A 25806-nucleotide genomic window follows, 5' to 3' on the forward strand; every position below is an offset into this window, starting at 1 on the left:
CCACTTAATCATTTCACATAATGTATGACCGCTAATTTCCCCTTCACCTCAATCAATCCGTAATTCTTCACCCATGGTCCATGGAGATGCATTACACAATGTAATAATTTCAAAGTTTTCATAGTTGTTGTTGGTTTCATTAAACATTCGAGTTCAATCTTACACTGACATCATCTGTATAGGGGGAGTATTTGACATAATAAAACAGAACAAGGGAAATTAAACAATACCTAACTGATTAATTACATAAAAAAGTATCCTATAGATAAATGAAATAAAGTTTGGCCGAGTCGCAATAGAAGAAAGCTAATGTCTTTATTTGCTGTGATGTAGTTAAGAAGCATATTTGCACATGGAAATGTTATGATTTCTTTCCTAGCATTAACGATGTCAGTAATCATGTCAAATGAGATTGCCAAGCTTGTCGATTTTGGGTTCTAATTGTTTGAAGCAATGTCACATGAATTCGGACTTGCAGCTAAGATGAAACATTATGGTTGTGTGGTTGATCTACTACAGGAAGCTTACGACTTCATAAAGAAGATGCCTTTTTTTGAAGCTGATGCTACTGTCTTGGGTGCTTGTAGACTTGGTGGAGCTATTGAGTTGGGAAATGAAGTAGCACAACTATTGCTTGAGTCGCAACAGAGTCATTCTGGGCATTATGTGCAACTCTCAAGCATTTATGTTGGCGCAGAGAGGTCGGAAAAATCAATGTTAGATCCTGGAATACACAAGCTAAGGTTCCAGCCCACAGTTTTATTTCGTAGAGTTGATAACTGCAGCAGCTTTTAATTGTAAAATTTTCGATGAGCCAACTCTGTAACTACATAACTCTGCTTTGTGATCGTGATTTTCTTGATAATCGAGAAATCCCCAAGGGCTGGTGGCACACATTTCAGCTGTGATGAGACTGAGCCTGCATCGTGATGAAGTCATCAAATTAAGCGATTCTGCTAGATTTCTTCTTAAATGTGATATCTGGTTTCACCACTTTTAGGATTTAAACCTTAGTATTCAAGGTTACGTTGTTTCTCCAACTTTTTAACGGCTACACCAACTCTATTGTATTCAAGTTATTATATATTGATCAATATCGAGGAATACTTTTTCTATTTCAAAGTACACGAGAATTTGGAATTGTTTAATGTTCTATTGTTATTCCAGTTTTCTAGAAAATCGTCTCAAGTTTTCTACTGTTTGCATTCTATGAAATTCTATTGTATTTCCTTGCAATTGAATTTGTTGAGTCACAACAGAAGAAACTGTAACGAACACTTGATGAAACAAAACACAAACACTTTATGAAACATCACAAACTATGAAATTTAAAGCTTTTATTCACATCCCAGCAATGCAGTGGACTTGAATCCTGCAAATTTCAAAAATGAAGAATTAAAGTTAAAAAGGTTCAAAGATGAAGGAGGTAAAAAATTGATGGATATAAATTAAGGTGGTTACATACTAATGTCTTTTCTTGTGCTTTTTAATTCTTGAAAGAATTTTGTTTTCCAATTGTACATCCATCCTCGAAAACCATGCTGGATATTGAGTTGACAGCATTATGTATATTATGGATAGTCCAATAACAAGTCCATAACTGTAACCCATGAGAACCGCCTGCCAACTTATTATTGCTGAATCTCCTTCTTCTTCTCCTTCATGTGCTTGTGGTACCCCTTCATCACCACCACAATCTTTCGAGAGTGGCAATCCACGTAACCCATCATTCCCTTGGTATGAACTATTCTCAAACGTATCAAATTGTTTTCCTCTGGGGATGCATCCAACAAGATGATTGTGAGATAGATTTAAGACTGCAAGAAATGTGAGGGATGCAAGTTGTTGTGGAATTTCTCCGCTGATTTTGTTGGATGAGAGATCCAATGATTCAAGTACAGATAACTGGTGCAGTGATGCTGGTATAATACCTTCCAAGTGATTATACGATAAGTTTAACGTGCGAAGCCCAATGAGATCTCCAATAATGCTTGGGATATGACCTTCAAATATATTCCTTGATAGATCGATAATTATGTTTGTAGTCAAAACTCGAGGTAGTTCTAGATCCAGCCCCTTTGTCGTCACTATAAAGGAATTTGTGTAATAAAAAAAAGGCATATCTGCTACATACTTTCGGGTCCCACTGTTCTGACCAATTATTTTCATGGCTTCAAAATTCTCAAAAAGGCTCACTGGTAAATTTCCACTAAATCTATTGGATGAGAGATCTATGACTCGAATTTGAGCAGACAAGTTGCCACTCCTTATAGGGCCATAGAACTTATTTGATCTCAGGTTTAAAATCTGTAAACCAAGTAGGGCTCCCAACCATTTAGGAAATGTGTCATTCAACTGATTGTTACCTAAATCAAGAACTACCAAATATTTGCAATTGATCAAAGATTGCGGGACTTTCCCCTCTAGCTTATTCCCGTTAAAGTTAATGACTCTAAGTTTGTTTCCTATACTAAAAGTTGTATTAATTGTCCCGCTAAGACTATTGTTGCTTAAATTCAAAGCTAAAAGTTCACTCATCTCACCCAAGCATAGTGGGATTGTTCCCTCCAAATTATTGCTACCCAAATCTATCACAGTCACTATTGTCAGATTGCAGATGGTTGAAGTAATCTGTCCACTGAGATTATTTGTGAAAGGACAAGAGAATATAGATCACGCTGGTTTAGGAGTGACTTTGGAATTGGACCTTGCAGCTGATTTTTTTTAAGAACAACTATGTTCAATCTTTTAGACTTGAACTCCTGAATGTTTCCACTGAAATGGTTATCAGTCAAGTCTAAACCAGTTAGTGAAGGGAGGGAGAATATCCATGCTGGTATAGTCCCATTCAAGTGATTTGATGACAAGATGAGTGCATTAAGGTTTTGTATTCCGCTTACATTAGAAGGAATTGTACCAGTTAGGGAATTGGATGAAAAATCTAAGAATTGAAGTTGCATCAAGCTTCTGTTAAATAATAAGAACTCAAGTTGACCATCAAAGTTCGTTATTTGTAAGTGATAAGAACCTGATCTTTCCAAATATAAAGAAATCAGAAATTGGTCCTTCAAGATGGTTAAAACCAAGGTCCAACTTCTCTATGTTGGTGAGATTCAATAGAGGTTTAGGAACAGACCCTGAGAGATTACAAGAAATTATTCTCAATGTACGCAGTGAAGTTAGATGACCAAATGATTCAGGTATCCTACCAGTAGCATTCACACCACTGAGAACTAACTCCATGAGTGATGCACTGCTGTTCCATTTGGTTGTGGGAAACTTAACAGTGAGTTGGGGATTGTATGATAAATCAAGAGTTTCTAAGTTGGAAAGGTGGAAAACTCCTTCGGGCAGTATCCCGTATATCTGCGTGGATGAAAGTCCTAGCTTTGTTAAATAAGAAGAGAAATTCAGAGGAATGGTGGAAGAGATGTTCACAGAGCTAAGGTGGAGCTCTCTTAATTGGGTCAAGTTCTTAAGGAGCAGTTCAAAATTGTGAGGTTCGAATCTAAGCACATATGGATGACTCCAGATACGAAGAACTTGTAATTTAGAAAGATGAGAGATTTCTACTGGGATTAGACCTATAAAACTTGAATACAACAAATCAAGATGCATCAAACTAGAAAAGTCACCAAATTTAGGTGAAATGTACGATCCAGAGAAATTATTAAAAGATAAATCAAGTCTTTTGAGATTCGAGAGTTGAAAGAGGCTACTGTTGGAGTGAAACTTGCCTTGAAGTCCACTGTTAGCGAGGTTAAGCTCAATCACTTGTCCCGTCATCTCGTCACAATGAACTCTATCCCATGAACAACAATCTATGCTCTTGTTCCATGATAGTAATGTCGAATAAGCATCTATAGGAAACATGTGCTTGAATTGTAGAAGAGCAAGAGCTTGATCTTTGGGGCACAAATGAGATAAGGATGAGCAGAAAGCAAGTTGACAGAGTAAGGAAAATAGCATTAAAAAAACAAGTTTTACGTAACCCATTTCTGCACTAAAATGTTCAAAACTAATTAAGTTGGTAAATAAGAGATCAAAAATCTTTTCTTTGTTCCTCTATTCAATAATTTAGATGACATATATATAGCACAAATTAAGCAAAGAAAATCCTTCAAATTTTTTATTGATCTCTTGGTGTGTAGACCTTGACTGAAAGGAAAGGATTCACAATGAAAGGGACTTTTAAAATCTGTAGTTGATATAGAAATAGTAGAAGTCTGATGTTATTTAGGATTTGCCATGTTATTGGGTGTTATAATATTTTTAAAATAATATAGAAATAGTAAAAGCCTAATGTTATTTAGTGGCAATTTGTACTCTTTGTAAATGTCCCTAAACCCTTAAAAGTCTGATGTTATTTAGTGGCAAAAATATTTCAAGTCAAAAATTCATTTTTTTTATTAGTTATGATAAAATTGTTATTTGGTTTATGCATCTGATTTTATATTAACTTGATGATGATCAAACTTATATTCTAATAGTCCTAATAAATTTACATACTGCCAAGTCAATGCTTGAGTCATTCCAAGAAAAGTTCAAATAAAAGCTACAATGGAATTTTTTTATCACAAAAGTGGCTCACATATATTCCTACCGTTATAAAAGTGGCTCACACATATCTTTTCGTCAAATTGAAGTGAAAAAAAATTAATTTTAATTTATTTTTGAATTTTTAATTTTAGGGCAAAGAACAAATATACCACTAAACTTTGTGATTTAGAGCAGATATACTCCTCGTTAAAAAAATGATGTATATATACCTCCATCGGCTAACAAATGGTGCATATATACCCTCGTTGTCTAATAAATGGTATACATTTACCCTTTTCATTAACAGACTCAATTTTTTTTTAAAATCTTAAAATTGGGTTTTCAGTCAAATTTATTGTTGTGGATCATAAATACATATTCAAAGGTGTGATCTTTCGTCAATACATACGTATGAATTAATTAATGTTATCATTCACCGATGGATGTGGCAGATGAATGAACCACAAATTAAGCAAAGAAAAATCTGCTACTTCTTCTTTGGAGTAATCAATTTCCAAGAAGCGCACCGGCTAACTTTCAGTCAAATTTTAAGTTGTCAATTACATATCCACATTCCCATTCTTGGGTGAAATTCTACTGGAAGAATTTTTTTAGACTATTAAAATCTACCGTCTAATATAAAAAAATTATATTAGAAGAATACCATGATTATGATAATAATTAAAACAAATTATGTATGCATATAAATTATATAATAAAAATTTCTTTAAAATGGTTAAAATGGGTATCTTATTATTTCTTAGAAATTTAGCTTGAAATAAAATTTTCAATTTCAACAAAATTTAAATAAAAAATCATTTAGATTAGTTGGGTGACTTTATAAGTAGTTGAGTGACTTTTGAGTTATAAAACTACGTTAAATGACTTTCTAAGTATAATTCTTAACTTTATAAGTTGAAAGCAACAAGCACATCCAAACAAACTCTAACTCTTCTTTTAGAAAATAATAGAACTTACCGGACACTTTAGCTTTGAAATAATACAAGTTTGATTAGTTCTTAAATACAACAATAATACAAGTTTGATTAGCTCTTAAATACAACAATAATACAAGTTGAAATTTCTGTGCTATTTGGACATAGAGATAGGGAGTTGACTGCTAAAGCATGATTTGATCATTGGAAAAATCTCATATTTGTGGTTCTGTTTGTTTGCATAATAGCTCAAGTTTGGTAGGTCTTTGTAATAAATTTAGGTTGGTGAATGGTGATGGTTGGAGTCATAGTGGTTCCAACTATGTTTATTTAATGTATATATATTTGATGTAGTTTTAGAGGGTTGTGTCACGTACCATTCCCTCACGAATCTTTCACGCTCTTGCGAGTTCAAGTAAGCCATTTCAAACTAGATCGCTAAGGAAATGAAGAAAGACACGAGAAATTTTAAGAAGATTGTTAGGGGTCATTTGATTTGAATACAAGTTACGCTGGAATTGGTTTTTCATATTCAAATTTATATTCATTGCATAATTTTTAAGAATAAGTTGTTTGTTTATAAAGGGATAAGTCACAAGTAACCCCCTAGACTATAACCGAAATTCCAGACACACCTAAACTTATGTAGGGTCCTATTACCCCTGGACACATTTTTTTCAGATTTGTGTGCACCTTTTGTGCTGACGTAGTACCGTCAACCACTCAAGTTGGTTGTGTTTGTACACACTCGCCTGCCACATGTGTGTGTGTATATATATATATTCTTATTTTCTTTATCTTGTATTTAAATTAAGTCAATACACTTCTTTTTTACCTTGTATCAAAATATTTTAATTTAGAATTAATATTTTTACTTCCATTAGAGAAAAAAAGTATATATGAGTCATTTGTGTAACCGTAAAGGTATATATGATTCACATTTATAATGAGGGATATCTAAAATTTAAATAATAAAGTTGAGGGATATATAAAATTATCCTTTTCTCTTCGACCAATTTAAGTTTTGAGAGCAAAAAAGAAGAGTCTTGTAAGAGTAGGTGTTGATGTTTTGGCCTTGACAAAAACGATTTTCACGTAAAGACCTTGACTTGAAGGCTTTAATTTGCTTCTCTTGAAACCTGCAATTTCCAAAAATGAATTAAGTAAATATTTGAGGTAATAAACACTTATTACAGTTAAACTAATAAGAGAAATCTCAAGTATTGCACAAGTCATTGCACAAGAATGACTTGAGAATATTAGCTTTAACAATTGGGGACAATTATCTAATCAATCTAAATTAGGAAAACCATAATTACACCTTGAATTATGACCAAAATTTAAAGACACGCTCTATATTTACAGGGTTTCTATTACCCCTCCCCCCCTCCCCTCCTAAAAAAAAAACCTTTTTCCCTCTATATTTTTGCACCTTATGTGCTGACGTTGAGCCACAATTCAATTCAATTAGTTGCAGTGTTATACACGCGACACCACATGTACATATGTTTTTTTTTCTAAAAAAATATTTTTTTTATTTCTTTGCCTGATATATAAAGTAAGTTAATCTACATACTATATTTTTTATTTTTCTTTACCTTGTATTTAAAACTTTCTCAAACACACGTAATTTTTTTTCTTTTCATTTTTTACCTTCTTTCATTTGTTTCTATTTATTTTATTTGCATTAATGTCTTTGCTTTGAATTTGATTTCAAATTTAACTCCAAATTTCTTATATTTAATATAGGGAGAAGGGACGGATTTACCCCCAAACTTTAATAAATGGTACATATATGTCCTCCGTTATACTTTGCGTCCATATAAGCCCCTTCCGTCCAATTATAGGTACACATATACCCCTCTCACTAACGGACCCCTAATTGCTTACACGTGTCTTATTCCTATTGAACTACCCGTTTGACCCTTTTTTTAACCCATAACCCAACTATCCACCCCATAACCCAATACCCACCCAATTTCTTAGAACAAAGTTCAACAATCACCAGAAAACAGAGCACAAGTACTCAAAAAGCACAAATTTGGCAAGAACTCAAACACCGTAATTATAAAAAGAATACAAAACAATGAGACACATAGAAGGAGAGAACTGATACACAAAAAGCCAAAAAAAGAGGGCTCTGTTTTTCACAAAAAATTCCATATTCCTCTGAAATTAAGCAAAACACAAAAACAAAAACAAAAATATTACCAACAAAAATTAGCCCCATGCTTTGTCAACAACAAAACAACACTATGATCTCTCACAAACACGCCTTTTTAATTCAAACCAAATTCATCTCTCTCTATATCTTCACCAAAAAAAAAAATTACACAGAAAAACCAGAAAAATCTTGAACCCAGCAAAAACTTTTTTTTATTTATTTGGGAAAGTTCTGGTTATGATTTTTGTGGGTATTTGATGAATTCTAGTTCTTTGTCTTGTTGGTGAGTTCTTGCCAAATTTGTGCTTTTTGAGTACTTGTGCTCTGTTTTCTGGTGATTGTTGAACTTTGTTCTAAGAAATTGGGTGGGTATTGGGTTATGGGGTGGATAGTTGGGTTATGGGTTACAAAAAAGGGTCAAACGGGTAGTTCAATAGGAATAAGACACGTGTAAGCAATTAGGGGTCCGTTAGTGAGAGGGGTATATGTGTATCTATAATTGGACAGAAGGGGCTTATGTGGACGCAAAGTATAACGGAGGGCATATACGTACCATTTATTAAAGTTCGGGGGTAAATCCGTCCCTTCTCCCTTTAATATATATATTAGTTAATTTTGGACAGATGCCAAAGACTGAAGGAAATCAAATAAAACATAAAAAGATTAAAGTCATAATCTTTTTTAGACTATTATGAAAATAGTTGTAATAATACAATCTTGTTTGATACATTATCAGTCTTGAAACGTCATAATCTCAAGTCTCTACAATTAGTACTTCAGACCCACATTGTTATGCATTATTAGTCTCATTTGTCAAATTTGTACTATCAGACATAATGCAGAAAAAATCACCTTGAGAATATTATGTGTAACAGTAAGAAATAGTTAAATCAATTAAAATCTTAGAGAAAGAAAAGTGAAGGGAGCTTTGGAACAACATTTAAGTGTCTCTGTGTGACGTCTAGGTCATGTGTTTAAAGTTCTTAGACCCTGCAAACGTAGGATGCTTTGTGCACCGAGTAACCTCTTCTATTTAATTTAAAGGAAAAAAGAAAAGTCTATAAGAGTGATAATCGGTGTATAGGCTTTGGCAATAAAATATGTAACCATCCCAATGTGTGTGAAGATCATTTAATCTAACAATAGTCAAGTAAGAAGTAGTTATTTGTCAATTTAAATTCTTAGAGAAAAAAATAAGAAGAAAGAGTCTATAAGAGTATTAATTGGTGTATAAACTTTGTTAAAAATATCTCAAGTCTAAAATTCAAATATGTTTAATTAGTTAAATAAGAGTAAAAACTGGTGTATAGATCATTTCAAGTCAAAATTTCAAAACAATATTGATTGGTTAGGATAAAAGTGTTGGTTGGTTTATAGGCCTTAACTTCCAAGTCAAAAATGCCAACTTTGTTTTCTGATAATCTATAATGGGATTTGTTAATTTTAAAAAAAATCTTTATATGTTTAGTGTGTTCTGTTTTATTGTCAAATATATGTACATCAATATAAATATCAACCGAAATTATAGGACTGAACTAGAATAAAAACATCAAACTGGACCTATGGAATGCATACACACATATACACACACACACATATATATATATAATTGTTTCGATTATCTATACCTTAGTATTCAAACAGAAAGTGATGCATATATACCTTTGTCGTCTAACAAATGATGCATATATACCTTTAATTTGTCGTCTAATAGGTGGTGTACAATTACCCTTTTTATTAACACATTAAAATAAACTTAAAACTAGTTTTTAAATTCCAAAAATGCCACGTGGCTTAAAATTACTCAATTCAATTAGTTGCAGTGTTATACACGCGACACCACATGTATATATGTTTTTTTTTTAAAATATTATTTTAATTTTCTTTGCCTGATATATAAAGTAAGTTAATATACATACTATGTTTTTTATTTTTCTTTGCCTTGTATTTAAAACTTTCTCAAAACACACGTAATTTTTTTTTCTTTCTCATTTTTTACCTTCTTTCATTGGTTTCTATTTATTTTATTTTCAATGTCTTTGCTTTGAATTTGATTTCAAATTTAACTCCAAATTTCTGATATATAATATAAGTTAATTTTGGGCAGATGTCAAAGACAGAAGGAAATAAAAAGACTAAAGCATTAAAAATAAATAACACTTTTTAAAAGAAAAAAACAAAATTACATGTAATTGAGAATATCAGCTTTAACAATAGGAAACAATTATTTAATTAATTTAAATTCTTCTCAAAATCACCGTCGAATAGTATTAATTAGTGTATAGGTCTTGACAAAAACTTTTCACGCCAATAAATCAAAAAGAGTTCGATTAATTGATTGATGTATAGGCCTTGACAATAAAATTTTAAGTAAAAAATCCTTTAAAATTCTTGATTGGTTGGGATAAGAGTGTTACTTGATGTATAGAACTTGACCTAAAGATAAAGATTCCTAAAACTTTTGATTAGCTAGGATAAGAGTATTTCTTGGTGTATAGACCTTGAAAAAAAACATATCAAGTCAAAAATTATTTTTTATTTGATTGGTTAGAATATAAATATATTAGAGTGTTATTTGGTTTAGTTAATCAATTAATTTTTTAGAAGAAAAACAAAAAAATAAGAAAAGTCTATAACAATATATAGTGATGTATGGGCCTTGACAAAACAATTGATTTGAATTTTATTTTTTTTAAAGGTTTGTTTAGCTAAGATAAGAGTGTTAGTTGTGTATGCACCTTGACTTGAAAGGTAAAAAAGAAATTCAATAAAAAAAATCACTTCAATTTTTGGTGGGACTGATTCATTAAGTCCAGATAGACAAATACTGTAAACCACCAATTATAGATGTGATTGATTGGATGTGATTTTAATGAGGTATATTGTGAACCGCAAATTAAAAATCTACTATTGTTGCTTTGGAGCAATCAATTATGAGGAGGTCACCTTGTCACTTTCAGTCAAATTTTGAGTTGCCAACTTTATATTCTCAAGTCAATGGACAAGTCGGTATTGTTAGAATATGCACAACGGAAGCTATATTCAGGATCACAAATCATACATATAGACTAAACAATATAACATAAACGAACTTAGAAGAACACTAACCTGTTGAAACTTCTACAAAAGTTGTCCAGATGCCAAGGATCCAGAGCTACGATTTTCTCCTATTTCCTGATTGACTGTTACTACCAAGTTACTTGTGTGGGCAAGTATTACTTGTTTTTCAAAAGATGATTTCTTTCATGCCACATCCAGCCTATTTATATAGTTTTCCAACTCAAGAATGAAGAGGAAAAACGTCCAAATAAATTTCAGGCTTAATTAGCAATCAAGAGGATCATGAGAATAAATTGAGATAAAAACGTTTTCATCCATTAAAGGCCAAACGTTTTTGTAATAAGAACAAAAACGTTTTCATCCATTTAAGGCCAAACGTTTTTGTAACTAACTCAATCTTTAATTCTCAAATAATTCATCCTTTAAAGAAGATCAACAATAAAATTAATTTGTCCTTCTTTCCAAACTTGGTCAATTAATCAGGCATAGTAGGGACCGTAGATATATTTAATAGAGGCTTCCAACTACGATAATAATTCTCAAATGAACGAATTAACCATATCGCAATAAATTACAAAGTATTCCACTAAAATTCTGTAATTGCACTCCTCGATTTAATTTCGAAATCTACCACTACATCTTATTTAACCCCCCGTGTTAGAATTACCGACACCAATCAATTAAATCAAAATTATCTGAAAATTTAATTCATTGACTAAATTAATCCTTTATTATATTTACTTAACTTATTTCACGTGACGGATCTAAAATCCACCTGCAGGGTTTTCACATGAAAACTTATAAGTAACCATAAAGGGGTGTCTTCAACTCGGGTCCGAGACACGGTTCTATCAACTAATTATTATTTCACTAATGTAATTTGTCATTATCTAATCTATTAGGAATTTATTGACTTATCAAAAAGTCTCACCTTTTAATAGATTAAAACAATAAAATAAATTACATAGATCATAATAATTATATCAAGATTGAGAGTATAAGTACATGTAGTGGACTAGAGAATTTATTTATAAATATTCAGAACATAAACAAATGTCTCTAATTGGTCCGTTCAATACATATAAAATGTACTAGCACAAGAAGTTGAATTTAACCATTCTCATAATTAAGATCAAATTATATTTAATCTTGTGCTACGATCATCAAGATGTTCGTCCTACTTCATCTTTGATCGTGAACATAAATTTATAACTTATATGCACCAACAATTTTAATATTCCGTGTATGAGTTAGAATACTCCATACACAAAATTGTCTACTATATAAGCAATGGACACACATATACACATAATGATCTATTTAAACAAAATTTATTATATTAAATAAATAACATAAAAAATCTTTACAAGGGATTAAATAAAAAATACTATAACACAATTACATGGTTAATAGTATATCCCAACAGGTATAGCCCATTTTTTATGTAAAGCATTCAAAACTAGTAACTTGGTAGAGAAGAAATCAAGAAATCTTTGTTTGTTCTGTTGTTCAATAATTTTGATGAGGTATGTATAACACAAATTATGCAAAGAAATTTACTAGGGAAAAAGAGAATATATCTCTCAACTTCATGATTTAGAGTGGATATATCTCTCATTAAAAATGATGTGCATATATACTCGCGCCATTTAATAAATCTTTATACTTCTTTTCTTCTGGCTCACAATCTAACGAATAGTGAAGGGGATAAAAATCATCATTTAGGTTGGGAAGAAATCTTATGTCTCTTGTACTGGCATTTAAAATTGTAGCAGATTGCACAGATAATGGTTCCCAAATGCGCAAAATAAATCATTAACGCAATTCAAACGAAAATCTACCGGGATATTGAAGGAGAGTTCATCAAAACTCTCAATTTGAACAAGGTCGAAAGTAGAGGTTTGTCCATCTTCCTTTTGCTAATCAGCAGTGTACAAACTCCTCCTGCTCCATGCATAAGGAATTTTGTTCCACCAGGATGGGTCATAGAACAACAACTATGGATATCCACAAAATTTGAATCGGATACAAGAGAATACAGGATTTACAAACGTACATACATTAACGACTTAACAAAAGGATTTCGAAACGTACATACATTAACGACTTAACAGAAAGCCATGAAAATATTTCAAACATTATTTCGTGAGAAATTGATACTTTTTCCGACAAAATTCATCTTCTTACTGGCGGCTAAACTTTTGCCTCTCCATTCCCTTATAACATTCGAATTAGGATTGCAAAAAAAAAAATTGTGCGTTTTTAATTTGGTCATTTGTTTTAAAATCCTAAACACAATATTGCAGTAATTTTCTTGACTTTTAAAATAAATAATTTGTTTCAAGATTATTTATCTCACTGTTTATACTAAAATAACAGATAAATTATCCCCGGCAAAGTCCATTTATATAAATTAACAATGGAGAGAGTGTTTATAAATAAATAAATAAATAAATAAATAAATGTTGGAGCTACTCCTAGAATCAGATACTTAGACTAATTGGGCCGGAGACTAGGAAGTTGGTATGGATTGGGGTTTTTTCTCTGTATTTGACAAAGCTAACTAATTGGGGCTTTGCAATTCTCATTTGGATGATCAATAAAATAAGTTAATTATCTAAAATGAAATAATCATGATATATTACTTCAAAGTTAGATTGCAATTTTACCCTTTAGGTTAAAAATTATTCCTTTTACATTTTATGTTTAAATGATAAAGACAAAATTAAGCACATTCATTTTCTGTACAAAATTTGGACATTTGCTCTTAGTTATTATAATATAACTAACGTTTCCCATCGTATTTCATTATAACACACTAGAATCACGCAACACACGTTGCTAGTGTGCTTCCTGCTAGCGAGAAAAAAAAAGAGCGACATGATTCAGTTCAGATTTGATAGTTTGCCGCATGGAAGCAGATTCCCCAAAAAATCTGTGCGAATTTTAAAAAGTTGAGTCATTAAAAATAATGAAATCATAATTAATAATCAGTCTTTTCTACTATCCATATATAAATATATATGTAAAATACATAATGTAATTTATAATATTTTTGTATCCCGGTCAAATTGATGTAATGTCTGATATAGAGTGCATATAAGTTGAATATTACATTTTAGATTGATTAAATGAAGGTAATAATTATCCATAATTGTCATCTTTCACATTTTCAACGTTATCTGTTCGTCCTTTGAGTTTTTACTATTACAATAACATTTGTGCATATCTTTTAATTTGCACTTTATATAAGTAAGATGCCAAAATGTAAAGTCACTTGGTTCTTTTCCTCTTTCTCCACGACAATCTACTCTTTTTGTTTGTTGTATTTTGCTCACCTCCAGAAAAAATGTTCAAGTAAATATATTTTTTTCGATTAAAAAAAAGCTTGAATGTTTTATTGTACGTTATCTAATTAGTTTATTTCTACTTTGTTGGTAATCAATTATATTTTCAACATATTTGTGGCAGAAAGAGGTCTCCATGTATATATTGGTAGCGTACTTTAATTTTTAATTATCGTTATTTAATAATGTTTGTATTGAACATCTGATAGATGTTAAATATTAGACATGCTTCATGTTATATTTCATAATAAAAATATATTTGTACAATATAAATTTTCTTAATAGAGTATATTGAATTATATTTTGTTAAAGTTATGTTGTTATGCTGATTTTATTTTATTCTTTTTCTGTTATAAAATTATTAAATTTTTTTTCTTACTATAATTGTGAGATTTATGAAAGAAAAGAGTACTAATATCTAACTTTCGTTGGATATTTTGTAAATTATAAATGTGTACCTTGAACAGTAATTTTATTGTATAATATAATTCTTTATAAAAAAAATTATGTGACAATGAATATAGGATATACGTGAGAAGCACGTGCCTAAAGACTAGTGATGTTATGTTTGAAAGACTAGAAAACAAGAGAAAAAGAAAAATGGCTTCTAAGCTATGATGAAAATAAACAAGCTTCCATTAAACTTATTAATTATAATCTTCCAAAATTAATTGGAGATGATCCATAAATTGAAAACAAAGAAAAATAGGGACATAATTAGATAAACAGAAGATATGAAAATTACAATAATGATGAAGTCAATATTATTGGAACTATTCATTGTACTCTCTGGTACTCCATGTTGCACATGGTAGTACTCTACATCTTTTTCCTCTTTGATCGAAAGTTTTGAATTATTCCCTTCGTGCTTTTATATTTGTAAAAATAAATTAAATAAAATGAGAAAGTGAATCAGTATCCTCTTCGCCATGTTTATATTCCTCTTGGACGTTGAGTTATTCACTTAATAATTAGATTGAATGAAGCAGCATAATAGGGTTTCCCTTACTGGTTCGAATGCCTCTTTTAGGACGCCAAGATATTCTCCTGAAAAATTAAATTGAAATGATGAAGTGAATGAGGGTATCTCGCGTTTTATAGTCTATTCTTGGAAACTGAATTATTCCCTTGAAACCTCATTTGTTCAATTTTGACAATTCAAATTTGCTACTTATCAATAAAGACGAGAATGACTTCTAAATTTCAACGTTATGGACTATTCGAGTTTTAAATCAACTAGTTCCTAGACACGTGTGTTGCACGTGAGTCCTTAGTTACCTTTTATAGATCTATTCGAACAATTAAAATTAGGGGTGGACATTCGATAGTTCGGTTTAGTTTCAATTTTTTTATTTCGATTTTTTTGATTTTTTTATTTTTGAATTTATTGTACCGAACACCTAACCAGATTAATCCAATTCGATTTGATTTTTTGTAATTCGGATCAGTTCGATTTATTAGTAGAAATACCTCAAACTAGAAGAAATTGGAATTGAAAATTTGGAATGAAAACCCAAGGGCTAAATGCTAAGTGCATGCTATGGGGAGAAAAGGAAACAAAAGTATTACTAATAATTCAATAATATCTTATATAGTATGTATAGTAGTGCATAAATTTCGGTTAAACCGAAATACGAAAATTATATTACTGAAAATCAAACCAAAAAATCGAAGTTACAGAAAATATTAATCGAAAAATAAAATTTTTTGGTTCGGTTCGATTTTTTATTTTTTTAGTATTAATGCCCTGAGATTCAAATTCTATAAAAACATGCGTGTAATATGTAGTAAAATTCAATAATTATAAATCAATCTTTAAGAATACTAGTTACTGGACACGTGCATTACACGTGTGTGCTATGTGATTTTCTTCTCGATTCGTTAAACTAATTAAAATAGCATGTAATAAGTAATAAAATACAATAATTACAAATAAATTTTAAAAAATATGAGGAAAAACACCAAATGATGGGCGTATTTTAATGTTTAAGCTTAATTCCTTTTAAGTAGTTAACTGTAAATTTGGAAAATCAATTAGTAATTAACAAATTTTTTAAAAAGTCACAAATTCAGCTCAATATGGACTTAAGACAATAAAAAATTCATAGAAATTTTTTAAAAAAAAAACATACAAAAAATAAAGAGAGAGAAAATACAGAATACACGTCCTTCTTAAGACCTTAACCATTAAAATATAGATGAAAAAAGAAATACATAATTTTCCGATTTTTTGTCGACTACTCTCATATTAAATTAAATTCAAGAGTCTTCTTCATCGAATCAAACTAAAACATGATTCAACTAATACAATTATGATATAAGTCTTTCACTACTTAAATTTGACCACTAGTACTCCAATTAATTTTAAAAATAATTACTTAAGAATAAGAGAAAATGGTAAGTTGTAAAGTTAATGAATTATATACCCTCTTGGTTCTTTCCAGATTTGCATTCATTGAGTTCTTCAGATTTCTGGTTATTATTAACATCCTCTTTCTCTTTCTTTTGTAATTCGAACATATTGAATTGAATGAAGAAGTGCAATAGGGTCTCCTTACTGGTTCGAATGCCTCTGATGCCAAGATATTCTCCTAAAAAATTGAATTGAAATGATGAAGTGAATGAGGGTATCTTGCGTTTTATAGTCTATTCTTGGAAACTGAGTTATTCCCTTGAAACCTCATTTGTTCAATTTTGACGATTGAATTTGGTACTTATCAATAAAGACAAGAACGACTTCTAAATTTCAACGATATCGACTATCTAAGTTTTAAATTAACTAGTTTTTGGACACATGAATTACACGTGAATCCTTAGTTACTTTTTATAGATACGTTAGAACGGTTAAAATTAGGGGTGGACATTTGATAGTTCGGTTCAAATTTGGTTTTTGAATTTGTTGTTCTGAATTCGTAACCGGATTAATCCAGTTCGATTCAGTTTTTTGTAATTCTGTTCGGTTCGATTTATTAGTAGGATGAAATACCTCAAACTAGAAAATTTGGAATGAAAACCTAAGGGCTAACTGCTAAGTGTGTGCTATAGGCAGAAAAGGAAATAAAAGTATTAATAATTAAATAATATCTAATATAGTATGTATAGCAGTGCATAAATTTCGGTTAAATCTAAATACCGAACTACAAAAATTATATTACGGAAAATCAAACCAAAAAATCAAAGTTACAGAAAATATGAATTGAAAAATTAAAAAAAATCGGTTTGATTCGGTATTTCATTGTTTCGATATTTATGTCCAACCCTAGTTAAAATTCTATGAAAATACGTGTGTAATGAGTAATAAAATATAATAATTATAAATTAATATTTAAAAGTATTAGTTTCTAGACACGTGCATTACACGTGTTTGTTGTGTGATTTATTTATCGATTTGTTAAAGTAATTGAAGTAGCATGTAATAAGTAATAAAATACAATCATTACAAATAAACTTGTAAAAATATGAGGAAAAACAACAAATGGTGGGCGTATTTTAATGTTTAAATTTAATTCCTTTTAAGTAACCAACTGTAAATTTGGAACTTCAATTAGTAAATAACAAATTTTCAACAAAGTCAGAAATAGCTAATTTCTGCTCAATACAGACTTAAAGACAATTGAAAATTCATAGAAAATAAGATTAAAAAGTCTAATAGAGAAAAAACACACAAAAAATAAAGAGAGAAAAATATAGAATAAACTTCCTTCTTAGTACCTTAACCACAATATAAATGAAAAAAGAAATACACAATTTCCCGAGTTTTTGTCGACTCCTCTCATATTCAATCAAAATTTAAGAGTCTTTTTCATCAAATTCTTCTTAGTACCTTAACCACAATATAGATGAAAAAAGAAATACATAATTTCCCGAGTTCTTGTCGACTCCTCTCATATTCAATCAAAATTTAAGAGTCTTCTTCATCGAATCAAACTAAAAGATGATTCAACTAGTACAATTATGATATAAGGCTTTCACTACTTAAATTTGACCACTAGTACTCCAATTAATTTTAAAAATAATTACTTTATAATAATAAGAGACAATGGTAAAATGTAAAGTTAATGAATTATGTACCCTCTTGGTTCTTTCCAAATTTGCATCATTGTGTTCTTCATATTTCTGGTTCTAATTGGCATCCTCTTTCTTTTGTAATTCGAACATATTGATCGTTCTATACTATAAAATGTTAGGACCGAATAAGCAGGTGTAATGCGGAAGCTAGCAAAGCAAACCTCGAAAGACCACGAGTAAGAAGACAAACGAGAAACACACCAAAAGATACAAATTTAACGTGGTTAGGTCAATCGACCTACGTCCACAAAGGAGATGAGCAATCCACTATAATTATGAGAGTACAAAATATAGAGAGAAACAACCTCAACCAATTCACTCGGAATATAAGGAGGCACAAAAAATTCTCCTCCATAACCGCAACTCTCAAAACCCTAGGACTACATTGTGAATGCTAATTATGTTAGAAGGAAGCCTATATTTATAGAGTCCTAAACATTTCCTACAAGAAAAGGACTAGTAAAATATTAAAATCTTTTCCTAAGAGGAAAACCTATTTATGGTAAGAAATCAGGGCAAATAAACCCCAACATAAAATACAAAAGACAAGATCTATCATCAAATTTATTGAATTAATTACACATGTCATCTCAAAGTTAAATCTTTCCTCCATGCTAATTAGTTCAGAGTTGAAAAACTAATAAAATTTTGATCAATTCTAGAAATTTGAATCAAGAAAGAATATATTTTTTTTCTTTTGATAAAATTGAGCAGGATAATAATTAAGAAACAAAAGATGGTCGGTAAATTCAGAACCAAGAAAATAGATTAAATTAGAAAATGAGATTTGAAAAAAATCAAACTCACCATCACATAATTTGGGTCCTACATAGTACGAAACTTAATGAGCAAAACTGAATTGAATAAAAATGAGAAAGTGAATCGATATCCTCTTCGTCGTGTTTATATTCCTCTTGGACGCTGAGTTATTCACTTAATAGTTGGATTGAATAAAGAAGCACAATAGTGTAAATATACATGTAGAATACATAATGTAATTTATAATATTTTTGATAGTTTACCGCATGGGAGCAGATTCCCCAAAAAATCTGTGCGAATTTTAAAAAGTTGAGTCATTATCAGTAATGGAATCATAATTAACAGTCAGTCTTTTCCACTACCCTTATATAAATATACAATTAGAATACATAATGTAATTTATAATATTTTTGTATCCCAACAAAATTATGTAATGTCTGTTATTGAGCACATATAAGTTGAATATTATAATCGAGATTGATTAAATGAAGGTAATAATTATCCATAATTGTTATCTTTCACATTTTCAATGTTATCGGTTCGTCCTTTGAGTTTGCATATCTTTTAATTTGCACTTTATATAAGTAAGATGCCAAAATGTAAAGTTATTTGGTTCTTTTCCTTTTTCTCCACAACAATCTACTCTTTTTGTTTGTTGTATTTTGCTCACCTCCAGCAAAAATGTTCAAGTAAATATATTTTTTTCGATAAAAAAAAAGAGTGTATTACTGCCGATTGCTACAATTTAATTGCTTATATATTTATGGTCTACGTTGGATGTTTTATTGTATGTTATCTAATTAATTTATTTCTACTTTGTTGGTAATCAATTATGTTTTCAACATATTTGAGGCAGAAAGAGGTCTCCATGTATATATTTGTAGCTTTACCAGAAATGTTTTTTTGCCCATTATTTGTTATAAATGTTCATGAAACCGTCTACTCTTGTTTATGCATATTTTCATCAAGTAACACTTTCTATTTTATTGAACTTTAAGAAATTGTTAGCTTACTTTAATTTTAATTATCATTATTTTATGATATTTGTATTGAACATTTGATAGATGTTAAATGTTAGACATGTTTCATGTTATATATTATAATACAACTATATTTGTATAATATAAATTTTCTTAATAGAGTATATTGAATTATATTTTGTTAAAGATATTTTGTTATATGCTAATTTTTATTTTATTCTTTTTCTGTTATAAGATTATTAATCTTTTTTACTTACTATAATTGTGATATTTATGAAATAAAAGAGTACTAATCTAACTTTCGTTGGATATTTTGTAAATTATAAATCCGTACCTTGAACTGTAATTTTATTGTATAATATAATTCTTTTTAAATAAATTATGTGATAATAAATATAGGATATACGTGCGAAGCAGTCAAAATATCTTATGTTTGAAAGACAAGAAAACAAAAGGAAAAGAAAAATGGCTTCTAAACTATGGTGAAAAATAAACAAGCTTCCATTATTCTTATTAATTATAGTCTTCCAAAATTAATTAGAGATGAACCATAAATAGAAAATAAAGAAAAAAAAATGGACATAATTAGATAAACAGAAGATATGAAAATTACAATAATGCTGAAGTCAATAATATTGGAACTATTCATTGTACTCTCTGTACTCCTTGTTGCACATGGTAGTACTCTACATTTTTTTCCTCTTTGATCGGAAGTTTTGAATTACTCCTTCGTGATTCTATATTTGTCTAGTTTGTATTTTGCACTCTCCTTACAAATTAATTTTTTAATGTTACTTTAAAATTTTAAATTCATCCAATAATACTCTAATTAATTTGAATAATAATTACTTAATGATAAGGATAAAATTTAAAAATCATCATATATCATCATATATATATTATTATAAGTGGGAAGCCTCATGTTGCAAAGTTGAATTACCATTTTATCCCTATATTAAATTAAAATATTATAAAATATCTAATTAATTATATATTAAATATGCCTAAATTGCTAAGTTGATTCACTTATTGTTAAAATAAAGTAGGAGAATGAAGAGTTATAAAAATAATTAATTATAAAGTTACGAAAAACTATTCGTTTCTCTATCTGATCAGTTTTAGGTGTAATTTATCATAATGTGTATTAATACCACACCTCCACTATCTCATCATTAATCTTCACACCTTCATAATGTTCCCACACTCTCAAGAAATTAATGGCATGATTATGATACCTTTTGATTTTACTCAATGATGTCCTATAAATTGTGGTATTTGGCATAACAATCTGTACACTTTGAAGAGACTTAGATACACTTTGGAAGAAATAATATTTTTTTTTGTCTATATTTCTATTGTTTTTATCCTTTAGTATTAATATCACTTTTAGCTTCAGTTCATAACACTGATCACTAATTCTCCTTATATTCGTTTGTTGTTTACAGAAAGGAAATGTGTACAAATTGTTAGATCTTCTAATGGAGTTTACAACGAGAGAAGGGATGTTGAAATCTTCCCGGAGGTTGAAATCAATCTTTAAAAGAACAAGTTGGACTTTAAGCAACTTTATTGATAACTATGATCATTTTCATATTCTATGAAATTACATTATTCCTATATTTGTTATTTCCTTCTTCTTTTTTATCAAGATCTGATATTTCAAATCCTTGAATGAATTCTACTATAACGGTTTGTTCATTATGATAATTTATTTTAATATTATGTTGACATTAGATATTATTGTACGAAAATGCTTTGTTTGGGACCTAAAGCCAGTGATTTCTTCATACTTAAAGCTTTGAACATCTAGATTATATATATTGGAAGCTAACCTAAGAAGAACCACATATCGGTTAGAGATGGTTCGTAAATTCAGAACCAAGAAATAGATTAAATGAGAAAATAAGATTTGAATAGAATCAAACTCACCTTCACATAATTTGAGTACTTTATAGTACGAGACTTAATGTTCAATTTTGACAATTCAAATTTGCTACTTATCAATAAAGACGAGAATGACTTCTAAATTTCAACAATATGGACTATTCGAGTTTTAAATCAACTAGTTTCTGGACACGTGTGTTGCACGTGAGTCCTTAGTTACTTTTTATAGATCTATTAGAACAGTTAAAATTAGGGGTGGGCATTCAATAGTTTGGTTCAATTTTGATTTTTTGGATCATATGACTGAAAATGAGTGTTGATGTGTAAATGTTGAAACTGATTCTGTCTACTTTCTTCAGAACCAATAAGACCAGTTCAGCTGATACCACTGCCCTGTAGTGACATCAAACTTCCATCTCGATTACTATTAAGAATATGATCGCTTGCAATTGAGTTCCGCATATGTATCTGAATTCACAACGATAGTCCCGTTGTAATTTAAAATGAAACGCCAAGTTGGTTCATTGACAAAGTTGGTATGCAATTTTTTCCTTATAACAACAAACAATCCAGAATCAAACTTCAACTACTCTCTCTGTATAATATATCAGGTGAATATCTTTACCAGTACATAAGTCGATATTATGCCAATCTACTTTGTTCAAATGATGATTTGTTCTGTTTTCTCCTTCGGTACTTTGTTTTTGTTAAGCAAGTTCTTCAAACATGTTAGCTTATCAGGATCCTTTATCGGGTGATGAGCTTCTCTCAGATTCATTGAAATATTCTCGTATGGCTTCCCGTCAAGTCGTTAATGTGTGTCAATTGCATTTCCACATTCTGTAATTCTCTTGTATCGGAATCAGATTTTGTGGATATCCATAGTTGTCATTCTATGACGCGTCTTGGTGGAACAAAATTCTTTCTCCATGAAAGGAAAGCTTTTTATGTCTGTGAGCAAAAGGAATATAAAAATATCTCTGCCTCCCTTTTATCAGACTGAGAAATTTATTGAACATGACCCAGCATATTATTCTCGTTTGAAATGCGCTAATAGTTTATTTTGCGTTTGGGAACCATTATCTATACAACTTGGTGCGATTTGCATTGTAAGTCATTCCCAGCCTAGTGTTTGCATTGCCGGAGTTATTTATCAGTTTGTTAAGGTTCTGGAACGTGCTATAGCTGCATTTGATGTTGTTATGGGAAGATTGTATTCTCCGTAAACTTAAAGTCATGTGTTTTATATTGGTGTTATGGTGTCATTAGAAAGAGCTGGAGATTGAAGGGGCTTTCTGAGGAGACACACGTCCAAGGCATTTATAGTTATGTGGAGGCTTTAGATCGTAGGATTCAGTTAAGAGTCTCATATAGTAAGATGGTATATGATTGTGAGTTTCGGTTTATGGGATTTGTTAATTTTACAAAATTCTTTATAAAATAGAGGAACCAACACGAGAATTTGGAATTGTTTTAGTATTTTTTATGTGCTTTCTATTGTTATTCCAGTTTTCTAGCAAATCGTCTCTAGTTTTCTACTGTTATTCCAGTTTCCCTTTTGATCTCTTTGCATTCTATGAAATTCTATTGTTTTTCCTTGCAATTGAATTTGTTGAATCACAACAGAAGAAAACTGGAACTTATAAAATGTAACAAACACTTTACGAAACATCACAAACTATGAAATTAAAAGCTTTTATTCTCATCCCAGCAATGCAGTGGACTTGAATCCTGCAAATTTCAAAAATGAAGAATTAAAGTTAAAATCTTTAAGGATGAAGGAGGTAGAAAATTTATGAATATAAATTAAATTGAATACCTGGAGGTTACATACTAATGTCTTTTCTTGTGCTTTTTCATTCTCGTAAGAATTTTGTGTTCCAATTCTACATTCATCCTCGAAAACCATGCTGGATATTAAGTTGACAACATTATGTATATTATGGACAGTCCGATAACAAGTCCACAACCATAACCCATGAAAACCGCCTTCCAACTTATAATTGAGGAATCTCCTTCTTCTTCTTGATCTAGCCCATTTGGAGTTGTTGCTTGAGGTACCCCTTCATTACCGCCACAATCTTTTGAGAGTGGCAATCCACGTAACCCATCATTCCCTTGGTATGAACTATTCTCAAACGTATCAAATTGTTTTCCTTTGGGGATGCATCCAACAAGATGATTGTGAGAGAGATTTAAAACTTCAAGTGATGTGAGGGATGCAAGCTGTTGTGGAATTTCTCCGCCGATTTCGTTGGATGAGAGATCCAATGATTCAAGTACAGATAATTGGTTCAGCGATGCTGGTATAATACCTTCCAAGCAATTATGAGATAAGTTTAACCTACGAAGACCAATGAGATCTCCAATAATGCTTGGGATATGACCTTCAAATTTGTTGTTAGAGAGATTTATGATTATGTTTGTAGTCAAAACTCGAGGAAATTGAAGCTCCAGTCCTTTTGTTGTCACTATAAAGGAATTTGAGTAAAAATCAGAAAAATAATCTGCTACATACTCACGGGTTCCATTTTTCTCACCAATTATTTTCATGGCTTCAAAATTCTCGAAAAGGCTCACTGGTAAATCTCCACTAAATCCATTGGATGAGAGATCTATGATTCGAATTTGAGCAAACAAGTTGTCAGTCCTTGAATCTTTTATAGGGCCATAAAACTTATTTGATCTCAAGTTTAATAGCTGCAACTCAGGTAGGGCTCCCAACCATTCAGGAAATGTGTCATTCAATTCATTGTTACCTAAGTCGAGAACTTTCAAATATTTGCAATTGATAAAAGATTGCGGGACTTTCCCCTCTAGCTTATTCCCGTCAAATTTAATGACTCCAAGATAATTTCCTATACTAAAATTTGTATTTAATGTCCCACTAAGACTATTGTTGCTTAAATCCAAAATCCGAAGGATACTTATCTCACCCAAACATAGTGGGATTGTTCCCTCCAAACTATTGCTGCCCAAATCTAGCACCATCAGTACTCGATTGCAGATGGTTGATGTGATCTGTCCACTGAGATTATTTTGTGAAAGGAGAAGATAGTGCAGGATTTGCTGGTCTAGGAATGACTTTGGAATAGGACCTTCCAGCTGATTTTGTTTGAGAGAAACAACAAACAATGATTGGTACTTGAACTCCTGAATTTTTCCACTTAAACAGTTATCACTCAAGTCTAACAAATATAGTGAAGGGAGGGAGAATATCCAGGAAGGTATAGTCCCATTTAAGTGGTTTGATGACAAGTTGAGACTTTGTAGGTTTTGCATACCCACTTACATTAGAAGGAATTGAACCTGTTATTAGGGAATTAAATGAAAAATCTAGCTCAACAAGTTGCGTCCATGTGTTTAAGGATAAGAACTCAAGTTGGCCATTAAAGTTGTTATTTCCTATTGATAACGACTTGAGCTTTCCAAATCTAAAGAAATTGGAAATTGGTCTTTCAAGATGGTTATAAGCAAGAACCAAAGTCTCTATATTGGTGAGATTCCATAGAGGTTTAGGAATAGACCCCGAGAGATTACAAGAAAACAAATCTAATTTACGCAGTGAAGTTAGATGACCAAATGATTCAGGTATCCTACCAGTAGCATTCACATTACTAAGATATAACTCCATGAGTGATGTACTGCTATTCCATTTGGTTGTGGGAAACCTAACAGTGAGCTGGGGATTGAATGATAAATCAAGAGATTCTAAGTTGGAAAGGTGAAAAACAGTTTCAGGCAATATCCCGTATATCTGCGTGTCTGAAAGTCGTAGATTTGTTAAATAAGAAGAGAATTTCAGAGGAATGGTGGAAGAGATGTTCACAAAGCTAAGGTGGAGCTCTCTTAATCAGGTCAAGTTCTTAAGGAGCAGTTCAAAATTGTGAGGTCCGAATCTAAGACCATCCAAATAACTCTGGATACGAAGAACGTGTAATTTAGAAAGACGAGAGATTTCTACTGGGATTAGACCTGTAAAATTTGAATACGACAGATCAAGATGTGTCAAACTAGAAAGCTCACCAAATTTAGGTGAAATGAGCAATTCGGAAAAATGGTTATCAGAC

The 25806-nt window shown here is 30.7% G+C and overlaps 1 protein-coding gene and 2 pseudogenes across 1 annotated transcript; all 3 read right to left on the reverse strand.

Annotated features, from left to right (window-relative positions):
- LOC125823409 (receptor-like protein Cf-9) overlaps nt 1–25806 on the reverse strand; it is a 110219-nt pseudogene that overhangs the window by 68219 nt on the left and 16194 nt on the right.
- Nucleotides 1465–4017, reverse strand: LOC125823408 (receptor-like protein Cf-9; annotated as a pseudogene).
- Nucleotides 23654–24727, reverse strand: LOC125823404 (receptor-like protein Cf-9 homolog). Its single transcript, XM_049502783.1, has one exon. The coding sequence runs from the start codon at nt 24725–24727 to the stop codon at nt 23654–23656; it is 1074 nt and encodes a 357-aa protein (XP_049358740.1).

This window comes from Solanum verrucosum, unplaced genomic scaffold (assembly GCF_900185275.1).
Source record: "Solanum verrucosum unplaced genomic scaffold, falcon-dt-bn FXZP01001070.1, whole genome shotgun sequence".
Classification (NCBI taxonomy): Eukaryota; Viridiplantae; Streptophyta; class Magnoliopsida; order Solanales; family Solanaceae; genus Solanum; species Solanum verrucosum.

Bases quoted from the DNA above. Each gene is read 5' to 3' on its own strand.
- LOC125823404 (XM_049502783.1), bottom strand. From the start codon at position 24,727: ATGGTGCTAGATTTGGGCAGCAATAGTTTGGAGGGAACAATCCCACTA.